Source organism: Canis aureus, chromosome 14 (assembly GCF_053574225.1).
Source record: "Canis aureus isolate CA01 chromosome 14, VMU_Caureus_v.1.0, whole genome shotgun sequence".
Classification (NCBI taxonomy): Eukaryota; Metazoa; Chordata; class Mammalia; order Carnivora; family Canidae; genus Canis; species Canis aureus.
The window spans coordinates 62,598,975-62,622,472 of NC_135624.1; the positions used below are offsets into that span (position 1 = coordinate 62,598,975).

General features: G+C 33.4%; 1 protein-coding gene across 1 annotated transcript; it reads left to right on the top strand.

Annotated features, from left to right (window-relative positions):
* The first annotated feature begins 2,651 nt into the window (after positions 1 to 2,651).
* On the top strand, positions 2,652 to 22,292 carry LOC144283734 (UDP-glucuronosyltransferase 2C1-like). The gene is given in 8 exon segments (XM_077848232.1): positions 2,652 to 2,690; positions 2,692 to 3,313; positions 3,316 to 3,358; positions 7,105 to 7,252; positions 11,945 to 12,076; positions 18,831 to 18,918; positions 20,249 to 20,468; positions 21,875 to 22,292. Coding segments are annotated over 8 exon segments (1,569 nt in total). The 3' UTR covers positions 22,152 to 22,292.
* Positions 22,293 to 23,498: the final 1,206 nt, after the last annotated feature.

The window sequence follows — 23,498 nt, forward strand, 5'->3', positions numbered from 1 at the left end:
ATATTTGCAAGTGACATATTTGATAAAGAGATAATATCCAAAATTTATAAAGAACTTATCAAACTCAACACTCTCACTCAAGAAACAATCCAGTTAAGAAATGGGCAAAAGACATGAAATTTTTCCAAAGAAGTCGTCCATTTGGCTAACCAAATACATGAAAAGATGCTAAATATTACTTGCCATCAGGGAAATACACATCAAAACCATGGTGAAATGCCACCTTACATCAGTCGGAATGGCTAAAATTAACACAAAAAAACAACAGGTGTTGGCAAGGATGCAGAAAAAGGGAAACACTCTTGCACTGTTTGTGGGAGAATGAGAACAAGTGCAGACACTCCGGAAAACAGTATGGAGTTTCCTCAAAAGGTTAAAAATAGAACTGTCCTACAATCCAGCAATTACACTATAGATATTTACACAAAGGATACAAAAATACAGATTTGAATGGGTACATGTATCTCAATGTTTATAGGAGCATTATCAACAAGAGCCAAACTATGGAAAGAGCCCAAATGTCTATCTGATGAATGGAGATAGAAGAAGGGGATATATATATATATATATATATATATATATATATATATGAATATTACTCAGCCACCAAAAAGAATGGAATTTTGACATTTGCAATGACGTGGATGGAGTTAAAGTGTTATTATGCTAAACGAAGTGAAGTCAGAGAAAGACAAATACCATATGATAGAAAATCAAATCTAACAGTACAATCAAAGAATTATTCAGCACAATCAGGTGCAATATATTCCTGGGCTGCAGAGGTGGCTCAGTATTTGCAAATCAATCAAAGTGATATGATTCATAAATACCATATGAATCATAAGATATTTGTGAATTCATAAATGATTTATATGGAATTTATGGAATTTATGAATTCATAAATTCATATGTAGAATTTAAGAAAACGAATATATAGGATGGGAGAAATGGAGAAAGGAAAATAAATCACAAGAGACTCTTAACTATAGAGAACAAACTAAGGGTTGATGGAGGGAGGTGGATGGAGGATGAGCTAGATGTGTGAAGGGCACTATTAAGGAGGGCACTTGTTAGGGTGAGCAGGGGGTGTTGTATGCAAGTGATGAATCACTGTATTCTACTCCTGCAATCAATACCACACAGTATGCTAACTAAATAGAATTTAAATAAAAATTTGAAAAGAAAATCAAAAGCTCAAGAAAGTTGTTATGGATGCAAGAAGAAAGTAGAGTAACTTTTTTGTTTTATTTTTATTTATTTATGATAGTCACACACACAGAGAGAGAGAGGGAGGCAGAGACACAGGCAGAGGGAGAAGCAGGCTCCATGCACTGGGAGCCCGATGTGGGATTCGATCCCGGGTCTCCAGGATCGCGCCCTGGGCCAAAGGCAGGAGCCAAACTGCTGCACCACCCAGGGATCCCGAAAGTAGAGTAACTTAAGATTAGAATACTAGTCAGAATTTTCGAGGCCATTTCAGAGAATATAGATCTTTAACATAAAAAAAGAGAAAGTTACCAAAATATTTTACTCAAGACTGACGTTATCTAAAATAGACTTTCTGAAAATCAGGAACATTTCCTTGTAGAAAGTGGGTTACAGGAGTGCAAAAGTGAAAGTAGGGGTATTAGAAGGCTACTGCAGTAAATCAATATTGGATGTGAAAATGGCTAGGATTAAAGTGATAGCAAAGACTGACAAAGAATAAATCAATATATAGCTTGGGAATAGAATTTATAGGCATGATGATCAGTTGAATAATTGCTTAATCTTATATTTTATATATTATTAGTCAAGTATTTTTATAGTGTTGAAAATGATAATGTTATTTTGATATATTTCCTATAGATTAATTACTTGGATAAATCAACTTTTTAATCAAAAAGATTGTAGATGAAGTCATTGTCCTAAATATCATTGGATCCATTTCTACATTGGATAGTGGTTTCCAGGTGTGGGGATCCAAGTTATCTTCTTCATGACTTTTTCTACCCTGTCTCTTTTCAACATAACATAAATCAGATCTAGAATCAGAACTTGAATTCGTATCTGCAATAAAAGCAAAAAAAAATATTCTTTTTCTCTTAAAGTTAGACATGATTTAGCAGAAAGTGCACTGAATTTAGCTTTAGAATATCTGGATTTAAAGCTTCTCCCTGCCCTAATGCCTCTTGCACATGTTTCTCTGCTTCTGGAAGTAGGTGGTAACCTCTTTCCTTCCCGGAATTCCTAGCAGAGTTGTCAGTGAGAGAAATACTAGACAGACTATTCTGTTTAAATGAACATCAAATAAAACCAAAGAAAAGATTATCAAAAAGTCCCCTCTTAATTGAATATGCATTGCAGAGTGATGGATTTTCTTAACATCATTTAGAAGTTATTCCTGGTTTTTGTTTAAGCCTTTGTATTTTCTTAACTTCTAAAAGAAGTTTTAAAACTCTCAGAGTATTTTCATCCTAACTCATTTTGTTGAATTATTGATTTTTTTTTTACTGAAGCAGTTGCATTTGATTTTAACCAATAAACAAACTGTGTACTTCAAAGTTCAGCTCAGCCTACCATAAATTGATAGTATCAAGGAAGAGATCTGTGGAATTATGAACTTCATGAACTTGGTTTAAGCCCAGGTCTAGTCAGAGCAAGAGTTGATCATGAGGACTGTAAAAGGCGTCTGTGTTCTTTTTGTGCTGCCATCTGTGTTTCTTCGACTCAGGAACACCTGGGAAAATACTTGTGTGGCCCGTGGATTTTAGTCACTGGATTGGTTTAAAAGTTATTCTGAATCAACTCCAGCTTCATGGACATGAGATAACTATCCTGATACCTTCACCAAGTTATCTGTTTGATCATACCAAGATTCCCTTTAATGTGGAGATCCTTCAACTTCCAGTAACTAAAGAAACTATCATGGAAGAGCTCGATACCTTTCTCCACATGGTTTCTTTTGAACTGCCAAAACTTTCATGGTGGGACAGGCAAGCAAAACTGAGAGAAATGAGCCACAGTTTTTTAAGGATGGGCAAAAGAGTGTGCAACGGTGCTATCACAAATAAGGAGTTACTCAGCAGGCTACAGGCAGCTAAGTTTGATATCTGTGTTGCTGATCCCTTAAGTTTTTGTGGGGAGTTGTTGGCTGAGCTCCTCAATATTCCATTGATATATTCTTTTCGTTTTTCTTATGGGAATGTCATTGAGAGATTGTGTGCTCAATTTCCCATCCCTTCTTCGTATCTCAGGACTGACAGTACGACTTTTGTACAGACGGAGAATTGGTTGTCTTACATGATAAGTGATATTTTATTTTTATATTTTCTATATGGGACGAGTATTACAGCAAGATTTTAGGTAAGAGAAATTTGCATGTAATAAGGATTCTTATTTCATATGTAAAATATAAGTATTTATCTGATCGTATAAAAACTTTAAAAAGGTATTTTTAAGTGAAGACCCAAGCTTCTGTGGTTAAGTCATTTTATGTGAAAAAAGCCCCTCCTTTTTTGTTTTGTTTTTGATGATTGAGTACTTACAAATTATCAAAAGAAAAGAATATTCTTTATATTTACACATAAATCTTGATTGCTGCTACTAATTTTTTTGGAGTATCTAGAAAACCAAGTGTGCTTGATCTGATGGTGTACTTAATTTCCATAATCCTGGACTATTTCTCTCTTGTTTAGTTCTGCTTTTATATATCCTATTTTCTTTCTAACTTATATTTTCTTGGGCTTCTCTTTGCATTCAGTCTAGGCTATGTTGTTAGTTGCAGGGTTTAACTTGTGATGAGCACAAAACTAGAAGATAAATATATCTTGGTTTCTTCTGCTCTTGCCTCCCAAAAGGTAAAATATGCAAGATTTTTCTCTAAAGGATCATGGTTCCAGATTTTTAAATCCCACTGTTTTGTTTTTGTTGTTCTATTCAAAATTGTGGTAGAAATCAACTATTGAGCTCTGTCTGCCCCTGAGCACACTGTTTATCTCTTATTTCAGCAATTTCTTGTACTCCTTATCTCTACATTCCCATACTATAGATTAATTCAATGGTATAATTCTTTTTCCCAAAGATGGAGAATTTTTGTTGTTATTGTTTGTCTTGTTCTACATTGCAAAAAACTATAAAATTACAAAATATCTTCATTATTATTTTATGCTTGCCTCGTATGCTGATTTAGAAGTCTATATATTTTGGATTTCTTACATCCTTGTCTTTCTCTTTAAAGTATATTTTAAAAGCAAAATCATTCTTCTCACTAGCTTTGTTCCTGGGCATTACTACTGGCATCTTAACAATAACAAAATAATCACTACCCTCCCTATGAAGTCTTTTTTGTGCGTGTGACCCTGAAGATTTATAACATTAGTACCTTAAACTTAAATTTTAACATGGCCAAATATTGCCCTAGAATAACATTTTCTTGTGAGGTGAAACATTTTCATATTATACATAAATATAATGTATAAAATAAATAATGTATAAAATAAATAATGTATAAAATAATATAATGTATAAAATAATATAATGTATAAAATAAAGTGAAGTGGAACATAAGTAGTTCCACTTCACTTTTATATGGTAGTTGTAGGTTTCCGTAACTAGGAGAAATGGGATCTTAATAATAAGAGTAATTCCCATTCAGTATTCATCTACAAGTGTAAAATTATTTGGTAAATATATAAAGTTAACATTTCCTTTAAAACAATGCCATGTGGTCATTGAGATCAAATGAATCCCATGTCATTTCTATAAAAATAACTGTCTTAAAAATATAACTTATAACTCTTACACATTCATTAAATGAACCATGATATATATATTCAATATATACATAATATATATATATATATATTATATATATTCAAATCAGTGAAGAAAAAAAGAGTTAAGACGGCAAGTGTGGTTCAGAAATATTTTGAGGAACTACTTATAAACCATTGGGGAAAAAATGAAAGTTGGGGTACTACTACTAAGATTAGACACAAAACCGGTTAATGTCCCATAAGGCAATAAAATCAATATTTGGGGGATATTTTCTATCAGACAGAAATATGCAAGATAACATTTAACCTTACTATATTTGAACTCAAAAGTAAATGGTAAATCAGTAATAAATAACAAAGTAAAATATAGGCACATTCTTCTCAAGATTTAAAAAATTCTTCAATCATTCACTGTTTAACAATGTCCTAGGGTGACATCAAAAGGGCATGTTGTGGTCTTTTCTGATTTCCAAATTGAGACAATATTTTCTAAAAATTTCTTTATCCAAATCAATTACTTTTTTTTATTTCCCTTGTACTATATGGTCTTCACTTAATTAAGTTGCATTAAGCACTCTAAATTACTATCTAAGGAGTGGAGATTCAATGGCAAAAAGATATTATCTTGTTATGAAAATCAGTGAATCAACCACTATGACCCAGCAATGCTACTCTTGGCTGCGTATCCAAGATAAATGAAAACATATGCCTACACAAATATATACACGAATGCTCATAGTAGCATTATTCATAGTAGCCAAAAATGAAAACAACCAAATGATCATCAACTGATGAATGGATAAAGAAAATTAAGTATATCCATATAAAGAAATCTTAATTAGCAATAAAAAATAATGAAGAACTGATATATGCTAAACATGGATGAACCTTGAAAACATTAGGCTAGGTGAAAGAAGGAAGTACAAAAGATCAGAGACTGTGTGATTTATTTATATGAAATGGAGTAAGATTATTGTGGAACAGGCAAATAAAAACAGAAAGTAGATTAATGGCAATCAGAGCCTGGGAAGAAGGGGAAATAGAGAATGACTACGAATAGATATGGGATTTTTTTTAGAGGGGGTAATGAAAACATTCTAAAATTAAATAGTGGTGATGGTTGTACAACTTTATGAATATACTAAGAGCTATTGAATTATGTATTTTAAAAGGAAGAATTGTATGGTATTTAAATGATATCTCAATAAAACTGTTACAAAAAGGATGGGGAAGTGAAGCATCATGCAAAGAGAATAAGATTACATCAAAGGCTGACACCAATAAGGCACTCAAATGAGATATGTACTGAGTATGAAACTGGATTATTAATACCATTATCATCACCAGAATAAATCCATGAATTACTGAGATTTGTTTGTGATCTCTTATACAGACATATTGTCCTGGTCAGATCAAAATTCCCTCATATTTTCTGTTCAAAATTTTAGCATACTTAAAATAACAAATAGAATATTTGAAAAGCCATATGGTGGGAAACTATATAGTTACAATTTCCTCATATCAGCAATACTAAATATGTATTTCAAAAGGACACCAAACCTTTGGGTACATTTCCTTAGACCAAAATAATTGGGTTGAAATCAGAAACAAAGCTCTAGTTCCTAAATTAGGAAAATTATTTAACTCAGAATCACTAATCTGTTTTTATTTTGTTAATGTTCAGTTGATCGCCACATCAGTCCAAAGGACTCCTTTTGTACTGTTTGTCAACTAAATATGTCAGAATAGCTAGTATTTTGCTATCAAAGAGGACAAAGTCTTGTAAAATAGCAACTTTAATTTTGTACAGCAAAGGAGATAATCATATTCAAAAATTTAGTACAAGATTTCCATTACTAGTGGGATGTGATTAGTTGTGACAGCACACTCAAAAACACTAGAAAATGATGGAAAAGTTACAAAAGTAATTTTTTAAAAAATATCAAAAGGCTTTTGGAGCAATAAGAATGAGATAAATTATAATTCCAGAAGAGAAAGAGACACTACTACAATGAGCCAAGGGTCACTGCTTGCTTCTTTATTCTTTGCTAAGAGTATTTGCCCCTTCTGAGCATGAAGTAGGGCTCAGGCCTACCTCAAGAAGACAGACTCTATTGGCAAAGAGAAAGCAGCAGGCTTTTGGTCTTGTTGTAGACTTAAATCCTTGTTTGGTTATTCATAATCTCACTATTAGGTACTCTTGGTGGGGGGAAAGGCAAATTGATTTTGTATGGTTTACATAGACTAAATATTGGTTCTTTATTTTTCTTAGAAAATCAGATGGTCAAACATTACGCATTTAACCTATCAGTTTGTTTTCCTTCTATTGTCCTACATTTTTATTCAGGAAAACCACCACACTGTGTGAGATTATGGGGAAAGCTAAAGTGTGGTTGATATGAACTTACTGGGATTTTGAATTTCCTCACCCTTATTTACCTAATTTTGAATTTGTTGGAGGACTGCACTGCAAGCCTGCAAAGCCCCTACCTAAGGTAATGAAGTGTGTTTATTTATGCTTAAGTTTTACCTCCTGGGAATTATTTCTATCTTATTATTTATAGTATTTGATCCCTAAACTGAAAACACAGACACAGCAATTAATGGACATTATTTTCTTAGATTACTAATTATACTATCAAAGGTGTCTTAGGACATTTTCATGGCGACTATTAGTGACATTGCCACATATTTGATAAGAATGAGATTCCTAGACCCTGAGTTTAGTGGAACCACAAAGCACTCTCTGCACAATGAGTCTGAGCTAAAGTGGCATATATCCCTTCCAATCCCAACATTTAATTATCAGATCCAGTTACTTCAAGTTCTCTTTTCCATTGTCCTATCAATGGGCTGTGTTCCAGATAGTAGTCGATATATCAACCTGAGTTCTAAATTAAGAATATATGTGCCATCTACATCTCAATAGATGAACATACAGAATGAGAAAGGAAGAAACTGTTGTTTTAAGCCACTGAGATTTTGGAGTTGCATGTTATTTAGCATAACCTAGTTTTAGAAATGTATATTAGTGGAGAAATTGTAATACTTGATAGTATATCAAATAGAAATATCCCACCCCAAAAAAACCTGGTGGAAGTTCGGCAATGATGAACTGTTTGGTTTGAACAGAGAAGGGAAAGTTACACTGAAAAGATGATCGGGAGATAGTTTATAAAAAAAACAAATGGGCAATCCAAAGTATTCTTTATTTCAAATTTAAGATCAGTGAAGGATCAATGTATAATATTTAAACAGTAATGTGATACAGCTTACCTTTTCATAAATACTGGTATTTGAATTGTTTGGTACGGAGCATGATTTAACACTGGAAAATGAGCCAAGATACAGTTGCAATAGTTCTTGTAAGGGATGATAGAGATCCAAAATACAATATGATAGTAATTTTTGAGTAGAAACAGAGAGATTTTTAAAATACTTATAAAGAAAGTCAGTAAGATTTGGAGATTGGCTGGAGTTGGAGACTAAGGGAAAGAGTACAAGAATGAATCCTTGGCTTTTTGTTTCTTCATATGTGTCTTTATTTGTTTCTTACTGGCAATTTAGTAGAGCATATTGGCATTTACTAAGGTGAAGAACTAAAGGGGAGCAGTTGTGAGGGAAAATGATGTGTTCATATTTGGGCATGCTAATTTTGAGATACCAATGCAATGCTAGGTAAGCAGCTATTGAACATAACGTCTTAATCTCAGGGGACCAGCCTATGCAGTGTTTTGTGTTTCTATTTTTAATTGATAGATTATTTTTATAACCATTTACATTCACAAAAAAAATTGAACAGAAAGTATGGAGAGTTCCTACCCCTCTCCTGCCAGCATGGCATATATGTTACAATCGATGAACCATACACACACCAGTATCAACCAGTTTCCATGGCTTAAAGTTAACTCTTTGTGTTATACATTCTATAGGTTTTTTTTTTTTTTTTTTTTTTTTTTTTTAAGATTTTGTTTATTTATTCATGAGAGACACAGAGAGAGTAAGAGAGAGGCAGAGACACAGGCAGAGGGAGAAGCAGGCTCCATGCAGGGAGCCCGACATGGGACTCGATCCCTGGGTCTCCAGGATCAGGCCCTGGGCTGAAGGTGGCGCTAAACCGCTGAGCCACCCGGGCTGCCCACATTCTATAGGTTTTGATAAATGTATAATGTCATGCATTCACCTTCAGAGTATAATACAAACAGTTTCACTGACTTAAAATCTCCTGTGCTCCATTTATTCATCCTTCCCTGTCCCTAAATCTCTGGAGATTGATTTTTTTACTGCTAGTAAAAAATAGTTTTACCTTTTCCATAGCAGTGGTTTTAACTTAAGGATGTCATAGAATAAAAAGACATGATTTTGTATTGGCTGCTTATCGTGAACATTGTTACCCAGAGAAAAAACAGAAGTTGGGCAGAGGACAAAACTGAACCAGGCGTCTCCATGAACAGAGGTTGTTCCTAAAAGCTTGACAGTTGACATTAGGAAGCATGGGTCATTATGAGTAAAAACTGAAAACATAAAGATGAGGATACTTTTTTAAAGCATAAAAAAGGAAATGGTTGGAAATGCAGTCAGAAGAGAGGAGAATACAGATCAAGGCTCTCTCTGGACCCTGATTGATATAGATGTAGAATGAATAGAGTATATGTAAAGGATTATATAGCAAAACCCAATTTTTAGGTAAGACCAGAAAGTATATGGAATACTCATGAAGAGACTGAGAATTATTTGGGAGTTTTACTTTATCTTGTTATATGAATACATCAATATTGTGACAATTTAAATAATGCTGGAAATGCATTCTATGTTATTGTAAGCTATTGCTCCCAGAAATTAAGCACTTAAATGATTTGAGCCTTCTTCATGTTACTTCATACTTTTTGATAAAAGATCAGCACACTGTAAAGATTCAATTCTAAAGGCAAAGAACTCAACTGTTGTGATAGTGTGACACTTACTTTTAGGTGTATTTGCTTTTAGGTACGACCATATTTGGAACCATCTTATTGCCTTATTATTGATCTAATAACACATATACATATGTATAGACATAATCTATGTTTGTATATATTTATGTACTTATTTATTTTACCAACAATGTGTTTCTTTCCATGAAATTTTATTTCCCCATCTCCTCCCACCAAAGCACAGTAGGACCCTACAAAAGTGTATAAACATTAACTTGAAAATAACACAAAAATGTGGTTATTATTGTACCTTAATTTGCTTTTTATTATTAGAAATATTACTGAAAATCTCAAAATAATCTAATACCAAAATTAAACACATGAACTATTCAAACTATGTTATGAAAATTTTTGCTATATTAAAGAATTGACATTTAAATAAGTGGAATTTTAGCAAAACAAATTGCCCTCTACTATGTGGGTGAGCCTTATCCAATTGGTTGAAGGCTTGAATAGACTCTATTGTAATACTATTATATTATATTAATATATAGCACAACATAAAGATTCATTTCCCTTTTTTGTCTCAATAGTAAATAAATGATTACACCACTCCTACCTAATAATCCACTCAGTGTGATTCTTTTTTTCTCATTAGGTTGTCTCACTAACTTGTGATATCTTTATCACATAGTAGGCTTTTGTATGCTCATGATTCTCTTTCAAATTTTACCATTTCGTTCTGTTTTTCATTTCATCTATTAGGAAGTCAGTAGCAATCATATTTTTTTTGCATTCATTTTGTATTACATGTTTTTTTTCTAATTGAAGTAGTCCCAAGTATTTCCTTTTCTTTTTCAAAGTTCATTAATTATTTATGAAAGGTATTCCTCTATCTACATTTTTAAGTATTTGCCAATTTTCTCAAGAAAATCATGAGAAAAATAATTGAAAATTAATTTAAACAGATTGATAGAAAATATAAAATAAAGAAATTGGTAACTTTACATATTAAGTCAATCCACTTTTAAATTTTATGTGTCAACCTGCCTGGGCCAGGTACCCAGATAGTTAGCCAAACATTATCCTGGATGTTTCTGCAAGGGTATTTTTGAGTGAAATTAATATTTACATAGGTGGGTTTTGAGTAAAACAGATTGCTTTCCATTATGTTGGTGAGACTCCTACATTAATTAAAGGCTAGAATAAAACAAAAGACTGACCTTTCTAAGCAAAAGAGAATCTTGCTAGCAGACAGCTTTCAACCTTGAACTACAAAACTGGTTCTTTTCTGGGTCTTCAGACTAGCCTACTTTGCAGATTTTGGACTTACCAGCCTCTGTAATCATGTGAGTCAATTCTTTAAAATAAATCTCTTCCCTGTCTTCCCCTTTCAATTGTCACACTTTTTTTTTTTTTCTTTTTTCTTGTCTTACCTGATTGGCTTAGTTTAGTTACTTCTAAATATCAGACAAAAGATTTCTTTTGACTTCAACATAATTAAATATGCTATTTTATTTTGAACGCAAAACCATATTTCCATAATATTACTATCACCCCTAGAGTATTATTACAGGCATTTCTGTATTACTTATCTGGTAAGTTATATGACTACCTTATTCCTTAATGTGGTTTTGGAAGCTTATATAAAGTACAAATGTAACAAAAGAAAATTTAAATTTAGAAAACAGGAAAAAAAATCTCCTTAGCAAATCATTATTCTGACTGTGATTCAGCATAAAAGTTCATGATAATCTTCTTAGCATCCAAGGCTAAATATAAAGTGAAGCACCGGAAAACTTTAACTTAAGCAGTAATCAAATGGTCTTTTGTAGAGGGTGTGTTAGAGGCAGTAGAGACTGACCTTGTCATCTACAGCTGTGTAGCCTTAGACAAATTACTTAACCTCTCTGAGACAGCTTTCTCATGCGCAAATGTGCATATTTCTTAATATCACCATATATCTAAGTTAAATCATGCATGTAAAGAACTCAGCACATGGGCTAGAGATAACATGCAGTCAATGATTTTTAAACACAGACACACCCACACATACCTCAAAAGTGTTTAAAACATGTTGCAAGGGAACCTCCAAACTAAATCATTTTTATTTGCTTAATAACCAGTGATTTCAGTCATATTTCATACTCTAAAATGGTTAATATATGAAAAGACAGAACTGTTCTAATAATTCAAACACACTGAGAAAGGTATGTAGCTATCTAATTCTTATAACTCTAAATTTTCATATTACAAAGACTCTTTTCTTTACAGGAGTTAGAAGAATTTGTCCAAAGCTCTGGAAAAGATGGAGTTGTGGTATTTACTCTCGGGTCATTGATCAAAAACCTCACAGAAGAAAAGGCTAATATAATTGCATCAGCTCTTGCCCAGATTCCACAGAAGGTCAGATAATCGTATGTCTTTTTAAGGGGCAGTCAGTTTAAAATCCATGAAGTTCTCCTTAAAAATGTGCTTAACAAATGTAAGAAAAGTAATTAATATCAATTTAACTGAACTTTGAGGAAAAGGTATTAAATGTTAGAAAGGGTGGCTAAAAACATTTGATTATTATCTGGCTTTAAGCCTGGCGTTACTATCAAAAACATATATTACCATATTATTTTTTTGAATAATGAGCTAAAAAGGGGTGCCTAGGCCACTCAGTCAGTTAAGCATCTTACTCTTAATTTCTGCTCAGGTCATGATCTCAGGTTTGTGAGATCAAGTCCCTAGTCGGGCTCACACACTGGGCATGGTTGCCTGCTTGATTGTCTCTCCCTCTCCCTCTAAAAAAAATAAAAATAAAAAATTTCATTCTATGATGTTCCCAACAAAATGACTTTAAAAGGGATCCCTGGGTGGCGCAGCGGTTTGGCGCCTGCCTTTGGCCCAGGGCGCGATCTTGGAGACCCGGGATCGAATCCCACGTCGGGCTCCCTGCATGGAGCCTGCTTCTCCCTCTGCCTGTGTCTCTGCCTCTCTCTCTCTCTCTCTCTCTCTCTGTGACTACATGAATAAATAAATAAAATCTTAAAAAAAAAATGAATACCATTCTATATTATAACTTAGCAATGTGCTTAAACTACCAGGGATCTTTTTATTTTCTACCTTTAGTTAAAATAGACAATTACATGTACTTTTAAGTTTCAAAAAATCATGACAAGGCCTGTATTCATAACTAAATTTCTTGGAAAATTGTTCGTAAAACTAAATTTCTTTGAAAATTGTTTATTTAATCTAAAAACACTTCATAAAAATACTGAATTTTCAATTATATTTAAATATGATGTTTAGGGGTGACATCAGGGTAAAGTAAGGAAGCACCAAGGATCTGCCTCCCATCTAAATAACAACTGTACAAGCAGAAATTGTCTGAATTAACTGTATTAGATTTCTGGAATCTAGTGAAGCACTTGCAATTTGCAGGAGAAAGATTGACTTGTAAATTGTAGTTATATTGGTCAATTGCAGTTAATTTTAGCATTGCAAGAGCTTCAAATTCTGCACCACCCAGCCTCATGGCAGCTAACATGACCTGTATTACTGTATGATTTGATGCAGCCAAGGTGGGCAAAAAGTTTCTTATCCTCCAAACATTAGGATTTTGCAATAATTAGCAATAATTTGCTAATTATTATCTTTGAATAGTTGAGACAACAATTATCTCAACCCATTAGCTGAAACAGCACTACTTTTTCCTCTTCCTCCTTTTCTTCATTTGGGAGCCATATGTTAAAGAATGAGGCCATTCAAAAACAACCTTATATACAATGGAATTTAAAAAGCAATATGCATGCCCAGGGAAAGATACAGGCTCAAAAAAAAAAAAAAAAAAAAAGACCTAAGAAAATCTAAAATATTCACTTCAGTCTTATTCCTAGGAAAGAAACACCTTTAAAAATTAAAACAAACAAATCTCAAATCCCAAAGAGGGAATCTGATTTCCAGAGTTATTTTATTGATTAGAAAGTCAAATGTCCAGCTCTCAACAACAACAAAAAAGTCACAAGGCATATGAAGATACATAAAAGTGTGGCCCATTCAGTGGACCAAAATGTATTGAAAGAATCCATTCCTGAGGAAGCCTTGATGAAGACTTTAAAACACTTGTCCTAAGGATGCTCAAATAATTAAAGGAAGACACTAATTAAGAGAAGAAAATGGTGTAGGAACAAAATGAGAATATCAATAAAGAGAAATAAGTTGTGAGAATAAACCAAAAAGAAATTCTGTAGCTAAAAATTACAATACCTGAAATAAAAAATTTACCTTAGGGGTTCAAAATCAAATACAAGCTGGCAGAAGAATCAGCAAAATTGATGAAAAAATTTTTGAAATTATTAAGTCAGAGGCACTCAAAGAAAAAAAAGAAGAAAAGTGAATAAAGCCTAAAGGACTTGTGGGATAATATCGAGTGGATGAACATACACATTGTGGGAATCCCTGAAAAAGAGATACGGGCAAAAAGAATATTTGAAGAAATAATGGCTTAAAATGTCACAAATTTAATAAAAGACACAAATCTACAAATCTAAAAACCTTAATGAACTTAAAGTAGAATAAACTCAAAGAGATCACACCAAGACATATAATCAAGCTGCTGAAAGCCAAAGACAATGAGAGAATCTTGAATTCAGCAGAGAGAAGCAACTCATCACATAAAAGGTGAACAGCCAACTTGTCATCAGAAATCTTGGAGAACAAAAGGCAGTGGGTTAATTTATTCAAAGGGCTGAAAGAAAAATTTGCCAACTCAGAATGTCTTATCAGGCAACATTTCCTTCAAATATGAGGTTAGAAATTAAGATATAATCAGGTAAACAAAAGCAAGGGAGATCATTACCACTAGACCTCCCCTACAAGAAATGAAAAGTCTTGAGGTGCCTTGGCTCAGGTTGTGATCCCGGGGTCCTGAGATCGAGTCCCAAATCAGGCTCCCTGCAGGGAACCTGCTTCTCCCTCTGCCTATGTCTCTGCCTCTCTCTCTCTGTGTCTCTCATGAATAAATGAAATCTTTAGAGGAAAGAAAAAGAAATTAAAAGTCTTTCTGGTGGGAATGAAAGACAGTAACACAAAAACATGAGAAAATAAAGATGTGCAGCAAAGATAAAAGCACAGGCAATTATAAAAGCTAGCATTGTAATTCCACTTATTCTATTTTTCTCAAGGCTTTAAAAAATCCAGAAATAGCAATTATTAATCTGTTATTAGAAACATAATTTATAAATAATAATTTGTGATATTAGTAACAGAAAGTGGGGGATAGAGCTATAAAGGAACAGAGTTTTTGTATACTATGGTATTTTACAACCAATAGGTCAAAAAACAAATCATAAAAATAATTAGAGAATACTTTAAAAATGGATGAAGACAAAACACATCAAAACTTATGAGATACAATTAAAGCAGGGCTAAGAAAGAAGTTTATAGCCCACGTTATAGTTTACATGCCTACATTGAAAAAGAAGAAATATCTAAAATCAAAACCTAATTTTACACCTTAAAGCACTAGAAAATGAAGGCAAACTAAACCTAAAGTTGCCAGAAGGAAAGAAATAATGAAGATTAGAGCAGAAATAAAACAACTAAAAATAAAGTAAATCAATGAAACCAAAAGTTGTTTTTTTGAAAAGATCAACAAATTTCTCAAACTTTTAGCTAGACTGGCAAAGAGGGGAAAAAAAAAGAGAAGATGCAAATAATTAAAATCAGAAATGAACCTGGGGGGTTTATTAACGACTTTGCAGAAATAAAAAGGATTATAAGAGGACATTAGAAACAATTGTATGCCAGCAAGTTAGACAACATAGGAGAAATGGATAAATTTCTTCAAAAAACACAATTTACTTTAACTGAAAAAGAAGAGAATATTTCAACAAACGTATACCTAATTAAGATATTTAATTAGTAATCAAAAAACTCTTAATGACAAAAAGTCTTGGACAGGTAGCTTCTCTGGTAAATACTACCAAACAGGGCACCTGGGTGGCTCAGTGGTTAAGCACCTGCCTTCAGCTCCGGTTGTAATCCTGGGGTCCTGGGATTGAGTCCTGCATTAGGCTCCCTGCAGGGAGCCTGCTTCTCCTCTGCTTATGTCTCTGCCTCTCTCTCTCTCTCTGTGTCTCTCATGAATAAATAAATAAAATCTTTAAAAAATAAAAAAAAAACACTACCAAACAAGGAAGAACTAAATAAACAAATGCTTTTCTAATTCTTCCCCCAAAAAAAGAAGAGGAAGGAACACTTCCTAAATTATTCTGAGGCCAGATTTACCCTAATACAAAAGCCAGACAAAGACATTACAAGAAAAAAAATTACAGACCAATATAGATGTAAAAATACTCAACTAAATATTTGCAAATTAAATCCACAAGAATACTGAAAGGTATTTCACCATGATAAAATTATTTTTATCCTAGAAATGCAAGAGTAGTTTAACATAAGGAAATCAATCAATGAAATACATCATATAAATACTTATTAAGGAAAAAAAGACACACATTATCGTTTCAACTTACAAAAAAATGGAATTTGACAAAATCCAACATTCTTTCATGATAAAAAAAAAATCTCATGAAAATAAGAATAGAGGGGAAATTCCATAATATGATAAAGAGTACATTTGGAAAACCCATAGCTAACATCATCATACTCAGTGGTGGAAACTGAAAGTTATCCCCCTAAGATCAAGAACAACACAAGGATTCCTGCTTTCACTGCTGCTATTTAGCATTGTACCGGAAGTTATAACTGGGTATTATACAAGAAAAATAAGTTAAAAAGCATCCAAATTTGAATGAAAGATGTAAACAATGCCCATTTGCAGGTAACATCTTCCTATACATAGAAAATTTCTAAGAATCCACAAAAAGCTACTAGAGCTAATAACCAAATTTAACAAAGATGCAGACTCGATACACAAAAATCACTTGTGTTTATATACACATCAATGAATAGTCTGAACATAAAATTAAGAAAACAATTCCATTTATAGGAGCAACTAAACAAATCAAATATTTAAGAATCAATCTGACCAAGGATTTGAAATATTTGTATGCCTAAAACAACAAAACATCATTTCTTCAATAAACTAGAAAACTCCTAAATAAATGTAAAGTTTTACCATGTGTCTGGATAAAAGAAGTACCAGGGTTAAATTGTCAACATAATCCAAAGCAACCTACAGATTCAATATGATCCCTACCAAAATTCTAACAGTCTTTTTTTGTACAAAGGAAAATCCAATCCTCAATTTCACATGGAACTGTAAGGGCCAAAGGTAGACAAAACAATCATAAAATAAAGTTAGAAGAGTCACACTTCTCAGTTTTGAGATTTACTATAAAGCTACAGTAAATTAAACAGTGTAGTGCTGGCAGAAGAACAGACATACAAACCAATGTAATAGAAGACAGGATATAAGTTAACCTCATATGTATGATCAATTGATCTTCAACAAAAGTTTGAGACCAATAGAAAAAGGACAGTCTCTTTGACAAAATAGTGCTGGTAAAATCTTGATATTTACATACAAAAGAATGAAGTTAAACCTTTACCTTACACTATATCATATATAAAAATTGACTCAAAATGGATCAGAAACTTAAATTATAGAAATAAAACTATAAAACTTGTAACAGAAAATATTGGAGGAGAACTTCATCATATTGGATTTGACTGTGATTTCACAAATAATGGCACCAGAGGCACAGGCAACAGATAAAAAAATAAAATGGACTTCATCAAATTAAGAACTTTTGTGCATCAAAAGGTAGTATCAAGAAAATAAAACACAACATACAGATTGGGAGAAAATCTTGTAAATCGTGTATCTGATAAGGGATTAATGCCCACAATATATAAAGAACTCCTGTAATTCAACAGCAAAAACCCAACTCAAAAATGGAAAAGGCCTTGAATAGACATTTCTTTGAAGAAAGTATACAATGAGAGAGATACATGAAAAGATGCTCAACATCATTAATCATTAAGGAAATGCAAATCAAAAGCACAATAAAATAGCACTTCAAATCCATAAATCCATTAGCATAGCTGTTATTTAAAAAAAATGGGGAAAAAGTGTTGATGAGAATCTGGAGAAATTGGAACTCTTGTGTATTGCTAGTAGGAGTGCAAAATAATATGGTGGCTATGAAAAATAGTTCTGTGGTTTCTCAAAAAGTTAAACATCAAACTGTCGTATGACCCAGTATTTATAATCCTGACTACGTATCCAAAAGAATTGAAATCTGGGACTCAGAAAGACGTTTGTACATCAATTCTCATAGCAATAGTATTTTCAATAGCCAAATAAGTGGATAAACAAAATGTAGTATATACATATAATGGGATATTATTCAACATTAAAAAGGAAGGAAATTCTGGTATGTTACAACAGGAATGAACCTTAAGGACATAATGCTAAATGAGATAAGACAGCCAGAAAAGACAAATACTGTATGGTTTCACTTATATGAGGTACCAGAGCAGTCAAATTCATAGAGACAGAAAGTAGGATAGATGTTAACAGGGGCTGCCACACGGGAGGAATAGGGAGTTATTGTTTAATGATATAGAGTTATGTTGGGAATGACGGACAGACATATTTGGGTTACTCGTAATAGTAAAGGTTATTCGATACTATGAACATACTTAATGTCACTAAATTGTATACTTACAATACATTAAAATGCTAAGTATCATTATATATATTTTACTATAATAAAAAAGACAATGCTTACCTCTATAATACTGCCAAGTTTATAACAAAAGTTACAAACACTTACAAATTCCTTAAGTGACTATGCCATTCTTCCTCTTTGCCTCTGAAAACTGTTTTTAAAAATTCCCTTGACGGGAAGGCCTAGTAACATCAATATGTAATTATTTTACTGTCTTTTTTTTTGTTTGTTTCTTCAACTACTAAGTAATAATTGTCCTGACTATAATAGCCTATCTGTTAGGATTGTTGCAAGCATTTGAAAACACAGTTATAGTTTCAATGGTTTAAATACTCATTATGTAATTACTTAAGGCCTTAGTTTGCTCATCTGTTACATGGAGGCATTAAACTAGATTAATTCTAAGGAAGTGTCTCATTCTGAAAGGATGTGATTCTGAAAATCTTCTAATAGAGTAAATGCATTCATCTTAACAGGTTCTGTGGAAATACACAGGAAAGAAACCAGACACATTAGGACCCAATACCCAGCTATATGAATGGATTCCCCAGAATGATCTTCTTGGTAAGACCAAAGAGAAGCAAAACTAAACAGATCTGAATGAGAAATACTCTGAATGATTATTTGATAACAAATAAATCCAACAAATTTGTATTAAGAACAAGCAAAAAATAATCCTTAAGATCTTCATATTTCTCCTGGAGCCTATTAAAAAATTCTTCATGATACTTGTTAAAGATTGTGAGGCACACCTTATTCAAGACCATTATGATAAACATAGATACTAGTACATGGACTTTTGCAGTGAAGCAGAGATATTGGACTCAACTCTGAATACAAGAAGAAAGAGTGGAGATTTTATCACCAAGGAGCAGAGTAGGTGGTCACTGTATAGAAAAACACTAAGAGGAAACATTAGGGCAAGGGGGCCTCTGACTAAACCAACCTAAGCAGGTTCTTGCTGAAGAAAGACCAGGGTAATCAGATACCACCTGGGGGATGGTGAAGGATGAGGAAAGCAATCAGACATAAAGGGTGATTAGATACAATCCTAGGAGAGTCTAGCTAAACTGACTAAGGAGGATTCTTGCTAAAATTGGACAATGCAGAAACCAACACAGTAGCCCCCAAATCAGGGCCTTGTCAAGAATAGAAGGAGTGAGTCTTTTCCAAGCTCTAAATTACAATCTAAATATGGAATTTATAATTCTCCCATTTAAGACACAATCTCTGCTTCCTCAGAATCAGAGTCAACATACCTTTAGATCAGGCTCTCATTAACTCTTGCATAAAATACTGCAGCAGCCTACTGGTTCTCTGTATCCATTTTCTTCCACCTCTCTTCTCTCTTCCCTGTTGGAAAAGAAAAATCTGACAATCCTATTTACCATCTTTAATATTGTAAATGGCTCTATAGTATTATAAAATCAGATACAAAATCCCATTTTATTAAACAGAGTGCTTCATGAACTCGCCCTAATCTATCTTTCTAGCCTATTATGTCAACATTCTCCCAGTGAAACCCTGTACATCCCACCACACTTTTCCTTATCCATGCAAGTGTTTCTTTTCTAAAATCCCTCCATTTTTTTGTTAATCAATTTCTCACCCCAACAACTTGCCCACCTGCCAACTACTCACCATACTTTAAAGTCCGCACAGACCTTCTCAGAGGTTTATGAAATGACTGTATTGCTAGAATAAATAATTGCTATTTAGCCTGGAATAACTAGTCACTGCCTTCTTTAGAGCTTACAGAAATTTATATATAGCCTCATGGCACAGAATTGTATAGAAGACACTGCCTAATTGAATCAATGGTTTATAGGTGTCAAGATTTTCTGTTTCTGAAATTCTCACAACATTGAATAATGGTATGTTTTTTTCCTCTTAGGTCATCCCAAGACCAAAGCTTTTATCACTCACTGTGGAACTAATGGGATCTACGAAGCTATTTACCATGGAATCCCTATGGTGGGAATTCCCATATTTGGTGATCAGCCTGGTAATATTGCTCGTATAAAGGCCAAAGGGACAGCTGTTGAAGTAGACTTGCATACCATGACGAGTTCTAATCTTCTTAATGCTTTGAAGGAAGTTATTAACAACCCTTCGTGAGTATAGAATATACTTTTCTGAGAAGCATATAGTGGTTGTAAAAGGAGTAAATTGTTTCATTCAATTTTTAAACTGACACTTTTAAGTAATCAGCACATTAGTAATATCAAATACAATATAGTTGTTTTATAGTTCTCAAATTCTATGTAGGCATTTTGATTCATCTACTGTTAATAGGTAATAGATTACAACCTCAAAGAAATACTAAATTTATTTAAAGAAAATAAGTTATTGTTGAAAAGACACAACTCTTTATTTTTAATTAATAATAATTATTGTTTATTCCTTTAAAATTGCAGATATTACCATTATAAAGAATTAAGGCAACACAACAAAAAATAGAGAAATAAAAATAAAAACTCTCCTCATGCAGCTATTACTTCAGTTATTTCCTTTGGCTAATTTATAAATAGGGAAGAAAAATAATTCTACAAAAGTTAGATCATGTTACTATTTAATAAAAAATCCTATATTGGTATATATATTTTTTAAGATTTTATTTATTTATTCGTGAGAGACACAGATTGAGAGAGGCAGAGACACAGGCAGAGAAGCAGGCTCCATGCAGGGAGCCTGATGTGGGACTCTATCCTGGATCTCCAAGATCAGGCCCTGGGCTGAAAGCAGCGCCAAACTGCTGAGCACCCCAACCACCCCCACCACCACCACCACCACCCCGGGGTTGCCCGGTATATTTTAATTTAAAACAAGAGAAAGAAAATACAGTAAAATTGAGAGATCCAAATTGCAACATGAAAGACCCCAGGGTCCTGGTTCCCCAGCAAAGATCAACAGTTAGACAGCTATCTGTAAGTGAAAACAGCTCCAGAAGAGCTCTGGAGTCCACTTAAAACTTAGCAACATAGTGGAACAACAATAACAAAAAACTGAGGATAGTGGCCCAGAAAGGAAAGGAAGACAGCTTCATTTTGCTTGTATGATCCCACGAAAGCTTCAGATCAAAAGGAGGGGGGGGTGGCGGGGTGTCCCTTATTGTAGACCTGCCCCTCAATACTGCTTCCTAGAACTACCTTGTTCCCTTCGCCATGCTTAGCAAATGAGATCAAACTGTAGATTCACAGATTCTGTGTAGATTCACAACCTACATATTCTACATTCTTATTTCTAAACTTTTTGAATGCTATTTACAGTTAGCAAGTCTCTTCTCCCTTACCTCCAATTATTAAACTGGAAACATCTAACAAATTCTAGCCAATAAGGCCAACATATCTAGAAACACCTCAAGAGGAAACAAACTGTCATGGGCATTCTGTACTTAGTGATTTCACTTGTGACTATTTATTATATAATCATGTAATATGCTTTTAATAATATGTAACATAATTTTAGGCATATATTCTTAATAAATTTTTAAATTGCTATCTATGTATTCAATATTTAGCTATAAAGAGAATGCTATGAAATTATCAAGAATTCACCATGATCAGCCTATAAAGCCCTTGGACCGAGCAGTCTTCTGGATCGAGTATGTCATGCGCCACCAAGGAGCCAAGCACCTGCGGCCAGCCTCCCATGACCTCACCTGGTTCCAGTACCACTCCTTGGATGTGATTGGATTTCTGCTGGCTTGTGTGGCAACTACTATATTCCTGGTCACAAAGTGTCTGTTTTGTTGCTGGAAATTTGGAAAGACAGGAAAGAAGAACAAGAGAGAATAGTTTTCTTTAATAATTTAGATGGAGAACTTGACAAGGCCCATCTGAATTAACCCAGCTAGTGATGTGAAGAGATTCCTCTCCTGCACTTCCAGGTTCTTATCCATTCCTCAGCCTATGAAGTCAAAGATCAAAGAATCAACCAAGGTGTTTGCCATATGATTTAGAATTAAGTTTAAAATACTTTATCCTTTAAAAAGAGAAGATAAACATATGGAAGTTTCTACTATCACAAAATCCTAGTGCTTTGTTATATTCATTTGTTTCAGCTCAACAAATTAGGATAATGTTTAAGGACTTAGGAACACAATTCTATTTTACGTACCAATCATATAGAATATTTTCTACATATTTAACATGATTTGGGGTCCAGTATGTTATAACTACACATCTTCTCTAAAGGAAGTAGACAAAGGGGGGAATCCCTGGGTGGCTCAGCAGTTTAGCACCTGCCTTTGGTCCAGGGCATGATTCTGGAGTCCTGGGATCCAGTTCCCATATCAGGCTCCCTGCATGAACCTGCTTCTCCCTCTGCCTATCTCTCTGCCTCTCGCTCTCTCTGTGTCTCTCATGAATAAATAAATAAATCTTTAAAAAAATGGAACTAGACAAAGTAGAAAAGAGCTTGCTATATAGCTAGAGCTTCCTGTCTAATTAGGAAAATCAGGAGATTCAAATTTTCTACTTTGCTGGGAATCATATGACACATCTGACTTTGTCTACCTTAGAATACAAAACATTATTTTTTTGTCTTTGACTTGAAGGTTGCCCTTGATTTAAAAATTCATAACAATAGAACTAGGTTTATATTGTAATACTTCATGACTTTAGAAAACTAGTTAATTTTGATAAAATCATTGATGGCATTGCAGAACAAAAGTAAACAATTATAATTTAATATCTGCCCTTTTGAAGTAATTTTAACATTTAAAAAAATCTTTCCTACAGTAATTTTACTTATAATATCCATATTTGAAAGGAGACAAAAATACAACTCTTTAACTGCACTGCAGATAATTTGGAGGGAACGTGCATTTCTCAGAATGTTATTTGCTGTGGGGATGATTTATCCATCAAATGCAGTGCATTTTCCCACTTCTTTCTTTTCCTTACCCCATCACTTCTATTGTTCCTCTCATGGATTGTTCTGTGACCACTATACAAAGCACAAGTACTCAGGCTTCTTGTTAACTAGCAATAGCCAGAAATCTGCAGGAAGCATGAAGATATTCATTGAATTTTAATAAAAAAGACTTACTTCTCCCTTTCTACTATCTAAAAGTACTATCTTCCAGTACACTTGCCAATTTTTTACCCTCTAGGTCAAACAAATATTTATTCTAATTGGCA